Genomic DNA, 12,489 nt, shown 5'->3' on the forward strand with positions numbered 1-12,489 from the left:
TCCTTCAGTGTCATGGCTGACTGCCCCAGGGTTCAGGTGTGGGCCCTCCCTGTCTGAGCCCATCACTCAGCCGGAAAGACACCTGAGTGCGCTGACCCAGACACCGCAGAGGCTCACGCCTCTGTCCCTGACTGGCTCTGCGTCAGACGGGGATGCGCTGCCTTCACAGCACCCAGCTCTGACTTTCTTCTGAGACCAATTCACCTCCTCGCAAGCCTTCCCTGCAACAGCGATCGTTACCACTTCTGAACTTTCCTAGAATACTCTGTATCAGCATGCACACCCCTGTGCTGGGGTGCTGCCATGACTGGGACATGCGCACAGAGCACCCAGCTGCTCACAGCTGTCAGCCGCACCTCAGCACCTACACATCAAGAATAGTCAAGAATTTGGGATGTCTGCTTGTGTGTATCTGACTCCTTGTAAACTCTGCACACCATCCTGAGTGGCACTAAGGATTCGGAGAGAACAGCATCTTCTGGACATTCAGCTGAGGGTACACTCAGCGGTCCCGTGCGTTTATCGAGTACCCACACCAGCAGGATGGGAGACAGAAGCATGTCAGAACAGCCCTGGAACCTGTCGTTCGGAATCTGCCACGGGTCAGAGAACACCACGGGGCAGTGCTTCCATCCCGCACACAGGACTTCAACGACAAGGTCACAGGAAATGGAACAAGGGTCCCTTGGGGGCGGCACGCACCCAGGAAGCAAGTCTTGCAGAGATCCATGTCGCTGCACTGCAGACACCGGTAGCGGTGCCAGGGCGCAATCTCGTCACACCCATCACAAGAGATGTCCACGTTTAACAGGTCACAGTAGCGAGCAATAAACATGTGCATCTGTAAGGTGAAACACACACAATTAGCCAGCAGACCTTCCGACGTGGCCACGACTCAGCAATCACCTCACCCGCGCGGTGCCAGGTGCCAGGGTGAGAAGGTGCAAGAGCCTGGCGTCTACTTGGGAACCCCTCGAGTGACCGCACAGTGTGACAGCAGGTCTGACGGACAAACTCGGGGCCCAAGAAAACCCAGCCAGGCTATCAGCGGCTGTCAAGAAGGTCATGGAGGTAACTCTGTGTTGAGACCTGGGGGCAGACAGGTATCAGCCGGGTGGGGGTAAGGGTGGTGGGCACACCAAACAAGATCAGCAGCAAGTTCTACTGGAAGCACCGAGAGGGCAGGACGGTGGCTCCTAGGACTGGTGTTAATTCAGTGCCTGGGTGCAGAACGTGATACAGAGCGGGAGAAAGGTGGAGTAATGTGACCACTCTGAGCATTCTAAAACGTTCCTCTGGCTACTGATGGAGAATGGACTGAAGGAGGCAAGACCACGGTCAGGGAGACCGGCCACGAGAGCAGCTGTCAAGGTAGCCCCACGACGGGCTAAGGGCTGCATGGCACTGCGGGCGAGACAGCTGTGAAAGGTGGGCGGGCCTGGGTGGCACTAAGGAAGCAGAGGTGTGGCGCCTCGGGGACAGAGCGGACGCGGGTTAGGGTTAGGGGTTAGGGGTTAGGGTTAGGGTTAGTCGCAGAACGGAGAGGTCGAGAACAACATCCAGATTTCTAGCTGGGATACGTGGTCGGATAGGGAAGTGTTCAGAGACACAGGGACACTGCCTACGAAGTGCTGTTTTTGCTGGCACTTAACAGGAAGACCTTCTGGGGGGACAGCAAGGGCGCCGCTCCCCGAGCAAGCTTTCCTGGAAAGGAGCCGCAGGCCTTGGCACAGTTTCTCTTTACAGCCCGGAACCATGGGAAAGAAATCTCTAAGCCGCCGCACCGCAGCAGATCAAAGCAGACCTGCCACATCACCCCCGGGAAGATACTAACAACACAGGCTGCACTGCCCCGTCCGAGCGCCACAGCGGGGCTCCACGAGCAAAGTACGTGGCACACGGTAGGCGTAAAACCAACAAAATGCATGAACCAGGCAGGAGACGCCTGGCACAACATGGCGGTGGTGGACCAACGCCTCACGTGGAGAAGGACTCGGCAGGCTATCTGAGCCCGGGGCCTCCGCGCGTCTGACCACGTAACTCGGGCCGTGTGTGCACGTGGCTGCTCCCGTGTGCTCAGCAGGCAGCCTGTGACGGACACGTGGCTCCGCGTTATTCGCCTACAGGAAGAGCATGCTGCCCAAGGACACCGGAGCCCAGGGCCTTCGGCGGTTCTCCCACCGCAGATTAATAACCTGGCACCTCATGTCGCACTTCAGCCTCACGAGCCCACACTCTGAGAGTCCAGATCTATAGGAGGGAGCCGCGGGCTCTGAGTGTGGCCAGTCCAGGCTAAAGAGCAGAGTCAGCGACAGCTGCCTCGCTAGGGTCTGGCCAGGCCAGGGTTCAGGCCCCCTCCCCACCCCCCCACCCCCCGCCCCAGAGGCTAGAGAGCAGTCAGCGACAGCTGCCTTCCCAGGAGGTGGACTAACCCCTGGGAACCCTCTGGAAGATAGCCCACTGGCATTCTCCCAGGCAGACTCTCCTCTCCAAACTCCCAGCCAATCACTTCAGATCACTCCAGCTGAGAGGTCTTACTTTCCTCTGCTTCTCTGGATCTTCCTGGGCTATTTTCTCATACCAGGCCTCAAACATGCCATCCTGACACTCATCCATCCATTCTGAGTTCTGCTTGGCATCAGCAAGCTCGTCTTCTTCACTCCACTGGCTGAAAGGACACAAAGAGAGAAAAGGATACCTCTCCCAATACTCTAGGAAGAGCTGGGTAGCAGACTCTGCGTCCTACCGGCCTAACGGACGGAGCATTTTCAAACTTCTGAGGGGAAGATGTGCATGTGGTTTTCAAAGCCCCAGGATTTGCGAGACTGTTGACAGAACATACCGTGGAGGGAGACGCCCTTTCCAGAGCAGACGACGATAGCTGAGGAGTTAGAGCCTGAGAGGTCGTATCTGCAGGTGTAACTCCCCGACAAGCACGTGTGGTGAACCTCCTCTGCGACTCTGGCGGTACCAGCATGAAGGGAGGCAGCAGGCCCCGGGGACTGGCTCTCCCACCAGCGGCTCTCGGGCCCTGACACTGCACTCACCCCGGGTCCTCAGTCTCCTCAGTGCAAATAGTTTCACACAGATAATCTCATGGGCTCCTTTTACAGGCAAAGTCATGAATTTCCATAATTTCAGTTTACAGTTTGTTTTAGCAACCAGAATTTTAAATATAAAAGGATATGCTCAACCACAAATGCAAACTATTTACCAACCAACCAACCAACACACACTTGTTGGTTCCTGTGTCCCAACGACTGCCGCCAGGCCTCCTTGCACTCAGCTCGGGCTGGGCGCTGAGGAACCACAGGTGGGGGGGGCCCCCAGGACTACCTGGCGCGGGCACGGGCTCACACACCCACCCGGCTGTGTGCACAGGAGACGGGTGTAGGTCTAGCCCCTCCTCCAGAACGCCCAGAATGTCTGAGAAAGTGAGACCTGCACCAACACTGACCCACTAACTCCCCTGTCCTGCCCCATGCCTTCCGTCTCTCGTTTTGTTCTTTCTTCCCCATGCACACGAGTAGCTGATGGGTAAGTGGACTCGAGCAGGGTGGAGACACACTCATTACAAGTGGAAAGGAAAGAAAACCCGCATACTGTTTTTTCTCATATCTTAAGTCCTTATAATGTGCAAGAGGTTACGATGGCTAAAACCCCATATACACGTCACTGAAAAAAAAAGAAAAGGATTCTCCTATTCAACAAGCTGGACTAGGGTCTCCAAAAGTGCGGAGGATCCTCGTCCTCACAGTCCCACCACCACCACCTTCCACACACTTCCACGCGCGACACTGTTGTCAACCCTGAGAAACACAATTCATTTACCCTTCATGACGATCCTATGAGGTAGGTACCATTACTATGCTCCAGGCGTAAGGAGGAGGAAACGGAGGCACAGTGGGCACAAATGAGTGTCCCAAGGTCACCCAACTGGGCCGTGGCAGAGCCAGGATGCACTACGGGGAGTCTAATGCCAGCAACCGGGCCCTGAACTCCTCTGCTCCGGGCACTGCAGGGTGCGGGACTGGGTTCTTACCTGATCACACTGTCGTGCATGCTTATATTTTCTTGCGACATCTTCATGAGGAGATGTGGTAACTGAATGTCCACAAAGAAGGTGAGATCGGCGGGTTCCCAGCCCATATCCAGAAGATGGAGCAGGGCTGTCTGCACACAGGACAAGGCAGGCAGCAAGGACCTGAGGAGCCCATGAGGTGCGAGTTACCGAGGCTGCCATCCCCAGCGGGACGGCACAGATGACACAGGATGCAAGTCAGAACCTGGTGTGCCTGCAGGTGAGAGCAGACTCCCCACACTCCACACAAGCCCCCCTCCAAGGGCAGCTGGGCAAGAGTCCTGGAAGCACGACGTGAGGTGTCCGCCATGCCCGCCTCAGGGCATTTTGTGGTTAAGGACAGAGCGTAAAAATCACGACCGGATAAGCAGCCGCTCCCAAATTAGTACAGGTCATTCCTTCAGCGCGGACGGAGAGGAAGATCATCCGACTTAAGGTTTCTGTCTAAACCACCTACGAGGGATGATACTGGGGAATGGCTTCACACCCAAGTCTTAAAACTGCACATAACACACGAAAAACTGAAAAGGACAGGTCGTACGTTCTTACATAAACCAAGAACCATCCCCTTGAAAAACGACACAGCACACAGAAAAAAGGCTGGGACAAAGTATCTGAGCAAGTTCACGCGAGCAATTAGCGCTAGATGGTAATGTCAGGGATTATCACTTTCTTTTTCACTCTGTGTTTTTCCACATTTTCAACACCGAACATGTATTTCTTCTAAAGTCAGCAAAAATAGAAATAATGTGTTCTCTAGAGATGATAAAGTGATACAGTACCTGTCACTGATGCTGCTAAATCCTTTAACTGCTTTGACCAAGAACAGAACGAACTGGTAGTAAGTGTCTCGAATCTCTTTGTGCAGATGTGCGCCACAGCCCTCCAAGTGCGCGAAATAACTAGACACAGAGAAAAGCACTGATGACTTAATTGCCGGAACAGCACGGACTTCACGGTCGTGATTCCTTCCGCAAAACAGAGCCCAGCAGCTGAGCCAAGTGGCGCGGAGGCCGGAGTCAGCGTGAGCACGGAACTTCAGGGAGTGGCGGCGCGGCAGCAAGGATCCACCTGCCGGGCCAGGAGAGAGGGAAGGCGAGGACTTCTTCTTGGTTAGTCTAACCCGCCCCCGGACCTTCACCGCAGCCAGGCCCCTCGGCCCTGCCCACCCCCCCCCCCCCCCCCCCATGACCTCAGCACCAAGCTCGCTGCCTCTTCCACCTCGACGCTTGTCCCCTGGGAGACTTCAAGATCCACGGGAACGATGCCCCGGCGCCTCCGCCATGGTCACCTCCAGCCTTCTGACCTCGTCACCACAGTGACGGCAGGACTTCTGAAATCCTGACTGGATTCAGAGCGTCCTGCTCTGCCCCCGGCCCCAACAACAGTGACTTCCACCCCAAGGAACCCCAACCTGTGACGCTGCCTCAGGTCGCTGCCAGCCCGGCTGAGATCCCACGGCCCCTCACCGCCACCTCACCCGAGCAACTGCCAACTCCCTGCTGCTTTCTCCCTCCACAGACTGGCCTGCGAGAGCTTACACCGGTATCCAAACAGCACAGTGCTGCTGGAGGAAACAGCGCGCATCAGGCTGACGGGCGCCACTTTCAACTCATGACCACGATTCTCAAAGAAGCAGTCAGAGCGCTCAGCCAGTCAGACTGGCTTTCTCACCTTGCGTTACTGTTTCAACCCTCCGTGCCTCTCCTTAAACTGCCACGACTTCTCCTAGCCCTTCACTTTTAGCTAGGACTACACGATCTTAATTTTAAAAAACAGAAAGATCACACAGACTCCCCCATTTCTGCACCACCAAAGCGACCAACGGGTCTGCCCCTCCATGCGCACCATGCTGCTCAGGCCGCCACAGAGGTCCCCCGGCTCTGTGCAAACCAGCCCTGTGCGTCTGCACCTGCCGTGCGATGGGCCCTCTCTTCCTGCATCACGTGTGTGTCAGGACTGGTGCTTTCCCACCAGCACATGAAATGCACTAACACCTTATCTTAAAAACCCTCAGCTGAGCCCGTGTCCCCTGCAATTCTGCCTTTTCCTCTGTACCACTCTAAAGCCAAGGATCTTGAAATGATGGTCTGTGGTCTCTCCCTCCCTTTGCCCCCCCACCCCATTTTCCTCTCCACCCAGTCCAGCTGGGCCTTCAGCCCCCTGGCCCCCACAGGACTGCAGACAAATCCAGTGTGGCGCCACCTCCCACATCAGCATTTGACACAACGGACACATTCTCCTCTTGGCTTCTAGGACCCCGTCATCCCCTGGATTTCGCTCTTGATGGCTACTCCTTCGTGATCTCCTTAGTTGACCCCTCTTCCTCTGCCTGAGCTCTGAATAAGAGGTGCCCCTCAGGCTCAGTCTTGAGCCCATTCTTGTCCATCTCTACGCTCTTTCTTGATCATCTAGTCTCATGGCTGTAAAGATCATCCACATGCTGACAGCATCAAACTCTATCCCTAGCCCTGGCTTCTTTCCAGAATCTCAGACCCTTACCTTTACTCCCTGGATACCATTACTTGGATGTGAAAAAAGCAGGTCTAACTTAACATGCCAGAGCAATGTTTGATTTTCGCCCCAATCTGTTTCTTCCATTCTCTTCCCCTCAGTAAAATCCGTCACAATCCACCAACTGCTGTAGCCAACATCCAGCAGCCCCTTCCTCACGGTTCCTTCCGTCCAATCCATTGGTGCGTCCCGGTGACTCTACCTCCAAAGCAGATCCTGAGTGCCCTCCTTTCTCTCCATCTCCAGGACCATTCCAGGGTCCAGAGCCTGCCACTGCCCGCCTGGCCGACTGCACCGTCTCCCGACTACTTTGCTTCCATCCACGCTTTCCCACAGAGTAGCCAGAAGTGACTTTCATAAATGTAACAGTGTGTTCCTCCTGGGCTTGGGATTCCTCAGGGGTCTCCCACCTACAACTCAGTATGAAATCCAAACACCTTAAACCCTGTCCTACAAAGATCGGCATCATCTGAGCCCCGACTCATTTCCTGAGCTGGTCTCCTGCCATCCCCTCTCACTCAGGCACGCCGGTTTTCGTGCTGTTCCTGGGGCCAAGCCCTCACCCCAGGGCCTCTGCGCTGTTCCTTCTGCATTCAGTGCTCTTCCCTCTGAGCTCACTGGTCATTCATCTCCTGGTTTACAGGCTGACTTCTCAGCCCCGCTCCCTGAACACGCAAACTACATCACTCCGTTGGAGGTCACCACATGCCTGTGATGGACACATTACATAGATGGAGGAATGGATGGATTTCTTTTATCATCCGTCTCTCCTCAATAGAATACAAGCTCCAGTAGGCACACCTGGGTAGCTCAGGGGGTGAAGCGTCTGCCTTTGGCTCAGGTCATGATCCTGGAGTCCTGGGATTGAGCCCCTTGTTGGGTTCCCCACTTGGTGGGGAGTCAGCTTCTCCCTCTCCCTCTGCCCCTCCCCCCTGCTTGTGTGCATGCACCCTCTCTCTCAAATAAGTAAAATCTTTCAAAAAAAAAAAAAAAAGCAATACAAGCCCCATTAGAACGAGACTCTTGTGCCTCATCCACTGCTGCACATCCATCGCCTAGCACAGTGCCTGACATAGTCAACGCTCAGGACGGAGTTGTTCAGTGGCTATTAGAACCACGTTGTGAGGTACTCACATTAATGTCCTCACTGTAAATGAAAATTAAATTTAGTTCACAGCTTCCAGAAGCCACCTGATGGATATGGGTACACAGGGAACACAATCCTCACTGTCTGGTAAAATAAAGCTGATAAACTCATCAGGAGAAATAAACAAGATTTCTGGCATTTACTCACTAGAAAGAACCCATTTCTCCTTAGGATGAGAGAACTGACCAAAAACAAATTTGCATCCTACGTGGAAATAGTAGTTACTAATTAAAGACAACTAAGGTTTCTTTACAATTACCCGGGCCTGTTTTCCTTGCAGATGTGTGATTTGTACTTACTTGGTAAACTCTTTCTGGCAGGTGAGGAGCTCCAACAGGAAGAGTATGTACGGCGGATGGAAGCAGTGAGGCTGTCCGAGGGACTCTGAGCAATACTGAACGATCCTCAGGACTTCGAGGACACTCTGCGCCTGGGCTCTCCTCAAGGCAAGAACCTTTACGACACTGCAGACAGAGGTCAAGTCAGGGGCAGCAAGAGCGCTCGAGCTGGTGCCATGGTATCAGCAGGAGCGTCACTCGGGAGGGGGACCTGGCCCTGCTGGCTCCTGTCCGTCAGTGCTCAGCGGCAACAGCACAGCTCACAAACAGCCCAGAAGCCGGACACCCCAAACTCGCAAATTCAGGAACTAGAAAGGAACTCTGATCTTTTTACTGCCCCACGGAGACAAAGCTTTAATTCTTAGGGCAGGAAATTATTAAAACATGTAATACTTCCAGAGATGCAGACCCACTGACAGATAATTTTGTCAGAAAATCTCAAATCCTAAGTTTCTCCCAGGATTAATATAAGACACATTTATAAATGACAGCTACCAAAACCAATGTTTCTTTTTTTAATCCTAGCGTACATTACTGAGATCTAACTTACATACCATGTAATGTACAAGTCTTCAGTGACAAAATACTTCTTAAAAGAAAAAAGTAACCACCCAATTTTGTCTCCACCGTTCTAACACAATCCTGACCTCTCCTTCAAGTACTCCCTGCTCACTCGTACGTGAACGCGGAGTACGGGGAGGGCGCTGGCGGCTCACCTCTCGTGGGAGAGGGACTGGTCCTTGATGAAGTCCAGGACGTCCTTCAGCACGGGGTACTTCTCCTTCACTGTGGGCGCTGGCCTCGCCTCCTCCACGGACCGGAAGGAGAGCAGCCGGAGTCGGCCTCGGGTGAAGGGAGGCCGCCGGGCGGGGGTAGAAGGTGACGAGGGCTCTTCGGCGGCGGCAGAGGACACCTCGGCGGCGGGGGGCCCGCTGCTGGGTGGCAGCTTCGGCTGCACATCCGAGCCAAGACCCCCAACGCCCGCAGCAAGGGCGCCTGCTTCCACGGGAGACATGGAGGCCTGGAAATGCTCCTCCACCACAGAGCTCGTCCTCGGGCGCTTGTCCCGTGGCTGGAGGTGATCCGTTTCATCTGCAGCCACCAACCTGTCACAGCTTCCTTTTGAACTCACTCCCACGGGCAAAAATCTTAGTAATAGGAGGCTCTTCTGAATACACTCTTTTGCTAAATGCAGAAAGCAAGGAAGGTAATGAAAAAAGGTCAAAATTCAATTTACTGCTTACTTTTGAAGAGAAAATAATCTCTTTAAACTCCACAATTTTGGACAAGAAATACCTCCATTAATAAAGTGACATACATCTCCCTCTGCCCCTCACCCTGTTCTCATGCTCTCTCTCACTCTCTCTCTCAAATAACCTTTAAAAAGAAATTAAAAAAAAATAAAGTGACATACACATCTTCTGAAGAAAATAAACTCTTATGTCATTATACAAATCAAAATCTTCCCAGCACTGTCAGTACACTTAAAAGGAAGTTTTCTTGTGGACATTTTTTTTTTTTAAGATTTTATTTATTTATTTATTCGAGAGAGAGAGTGAGAAAGGGAGGGAGGGAGAGAAAGAGTGCACTCCAGTGAGGGCAGGAGCAGAGGGAGGGGAAGAGACTCTCGAGTGGACTCCCCACTAAGCGCAGAGCCCCACACAGGACTCGATCCCAGGGCCCTGAGATCACGACCTGAGACGAAATCAAGAGTCAGCTGCTCAACTGACTGAACCATCCAGGTGCCCCTATTGTGGATATTTCAAACATCCAGAGAGAAAAGACTATGAGGACCCCATCATGTACCCTGACCCTGCCCAAGGCCAGTCTCGTTTCACCAGCCACCCCCTCCCTGGACTATTTCCATGCAGATCGCAGGGATCACACTATTTCATCTAAAAACTTCACATTTCTCTAAAATAGCAAGTTTTTAACATAACCATGATATCACTAATTCCTTAATCTCACTGAACATTCACTGACAGCACACTTTAAAAACAACAAAAGGGGCGCCTGGGTGGCTCAGTCAGCGAAGCGTCTGCCTTCGGCTCAGGTCATGATCCCAGAGTCCTGGGATCGAGCCCCACATCGGGCTCCCTGCTCCGCGGCAAGCCTGCTTCTCTCTCTCCCTCTGCCCCTCCCCCAGCTTGTGCGCTCTCCCTCTCTCTCTCTCTCACTTTCTCTCTCTCAAGTAAAATCATCTCGAAGACGGGTCACCAGTTTCCTAGGAAGTGTAAACAGAAGGCTCAGCACACTCACCCAGGCTCTCGGGGTTCACCTCAGCCGCTTCTGACCCATGCTTTTCTTCTGCCTCGTTCCCCAGGTTTATCAGGGACTTCTGCTTCATCTCCAACTGGGGGGAGAGTTTGAGCCACACAATTAGTGTCCAGGCAGGGCCACAGCACACAGCATGACATCACGGAGAACTGTACAATTACTGTCCAACTCTTGAGGACACAGACTTCAGCTGTTTTTGTTTGTCCTACAAGTAATCCAGGCTTTGAAGCTGTCTAACAGTATGTCCGCAACACTGCCTTCTTTCCAACTATGCCTTGTTTGGGAGGGGATTGTACCCCTGATCCCATTACTTAAAAAATCGGGGCACACGGGTGGCTCAGTTGGTTAAGCGTCCAACTCTTGATTTCAGCTCAGGTCATGATCTCAGGGTCCTGAGATCGAGTCCTGCATCGGGCTCCGTGCTCAGTGCAGAGTCTGCTTCTCCCTCTCCCTCTGCTCCTCCCCCTCCCCCGCACTTGTGTGCTCTCTCTCTCTCAAATAAAGAAATAAAATCCTTAAACAAAACGTAGAACTTTGGAGCTGGAAGGGCCCTTATCCAAAGCCGACCTAGCACGGACAAAGAAGTGGAGGTCTAGAGAAACGAAGGGTCTTGCTAGGGTTACGCAGCCAGTTCGCTGCAGAAGTTGGACCAAAATTCCATCTCTACTCTACCCTGTGTGAGGGGATGCTTGCACGTGATGCTGGGCCTGCCAGGCAGAGAACAGCGCTCCTAGTACCAGGGTAGGCAATGGTCACAGCGGGAGCCATGGTGCTGACAGCCCAGGCAGAAGGCCACGTCTGGGAGAGGAGGCTGGTGTCTTGTCCAGCTATCGGCAGTGTGTCCCACACTAAACCAGAAGCGCGATCTACGCTGTGCCTCGTCAACTGCCAAGTCCTTTCACTTCGAGTGTCTGTGGCAGTGACTTTATCACTCTTTTCCTTCTGCCACTACTACAGCTTTGGTTTCCCTCCACACACTGCTGTGACCCTCCTCACACCCTCCTGATGACAGTACCTTCTAGCTTCTCTTGAGAATCTGTGCACCAATGATCTCTGTTCCGACACGTCTGCTAGATTCTTACAGGTGCCCTGACTCCTCCGGCTAGGCGTCTCGGGTCACCTGTGTGTCCTCATACTCAGCATGTCCCAGAATGAATTCACACCCCCCCACCCCGCCCACTCCCAGCTCCAAGGCCATTTCCCCCCCGTCTGGTTAATGCGTCCACGGCCCAGCAAGTCCCCAAGCCGGGAACGTGGGAAGGGTCCTGGACACCACACCACTGCACACCACTCACACCAGCCACAGAACCTGACCATTCTACGCCCAGGAGCAGCCACCACACTCGTTGAAGAACCACAGTTGGTCTCCTGCTCTCAATCTCATTGCCTGTCCTCTCCAAGACTTAACGATTCCTCCCAATTACTACACGGTACTTAAGATGATTGTGAATATATGGACCATAATAATAATACATAGGGATTCAGCTCCATGCTTAAGAAAAATAAAAACGGTTCTCCTGAGCTTGATGGTCATCATTTCCAGGACTTTGAAGAATTTTACTACAAATGTACGTATCTAACAGGACACAGATTTGGGTTGTGTGTAAACTTTACATGAGAAAGGATGTACTCGTGGGTTCCTCTAGGACTTGTTTCTACTCGTCATCACGTGTCAGCTGACACAGGAGCTGACTTCCTGCACTCGCGGCAGGACAGCACCACGCACACCTCCCACGCCGTGACGTCGTGTTACGCAGTAACACAACACACAGTCTCTCTGCCCGTCCTCCCACTCGAGGGCGCTTCGTCCCTCCACTGCACGGCTGTCACAAGCAACCGCACAGAGCCACTGTTCTGCAGCACAGGAGCCTCTCCCTGGAGAGCGGCCTACCCCACCTAAAGCCGCCAGCGTCCGCCCAGTCGGAGAGGCCCCGCAGAGTGGCCCTGGGGTTACTGAAGGGTGTCTGGGAGCTCACGGATGCATCCTGTTTACTCCGAACGTCCTCAGCACTCACTACACTAGGATTTCAAGGGTTCTAAGTTATTTCAGAGCTTTTCACGCCACTGAACTTCAGTAAAAAACAAAACAAAACAAAACAAAAAACTCGAGAGCTGCTTACCTTAACTGCACG

General features: G+C 53.3%; 1 protein-coding gene across 2 annotated transcripts in view; it reads right to left on the reverse strand.

Annotated features, from left to right (window-relative positions):
* The window catches only part of ZZEF1 (zinc finger ZZ-type and EF-hand domain containing 1), a 103,375-nt gene that overhangs the window by 33,136 nt on the left and 57,750 nt on the right, over positions 1 to 12,489 (reverse strand). For both annotated transcript variants that reach the window (XM_032432021.1, XM_032432022.1), the window contains exons 28-34: positions 10,340 to 10,433; positions 8,797 to 9,265; positions 8,042 to 8,206; positions 4,864 to 4,983; positions 4,043 to 4,204; positions 2,539 to 2,668; positions 703 to 841 (exon numbers count right to left, since the gene is read on the reverse strand). In XM_032432021.1, the coding sequence (XP_032287912.1) occupies positions 703 to 841; positions 2,539 to 2,668; positions 4,043 to 4,204; positions 4,864 to 4,983; positions 8,042 to 8,206; positions 8,797 to 9,265; positions 10,340 to 10,433 (1,279 nt within the window). The remainder of the gene's footprint in view (positions 1 to 702; positions 842 to 2,538; positions 2,669 to 4,042; positions 4,205 to 4,863; positions 4,984 to 8,041; positions 8,207 to 8,796; positions 9,266 to 10,339; positions 10,434 to 12,489) is intronic.

The sequence above is a fragment of the Phoca vitulina genome, unplaced genomic scaffold (genome assembly GCF_004348235.1).
Source record: "Phoca vitulina isolate PV1807 unplaced genomic scaffold, GSC_HSeal_1.0 scaffold47, whole genome shotgun sequence".
NCBI classification, from domain to species: Eukaryota; Metazoa; Chordata; class Mammalia; order Carnivora; family Phocidae; genus Phoca; species Phoca vitulina.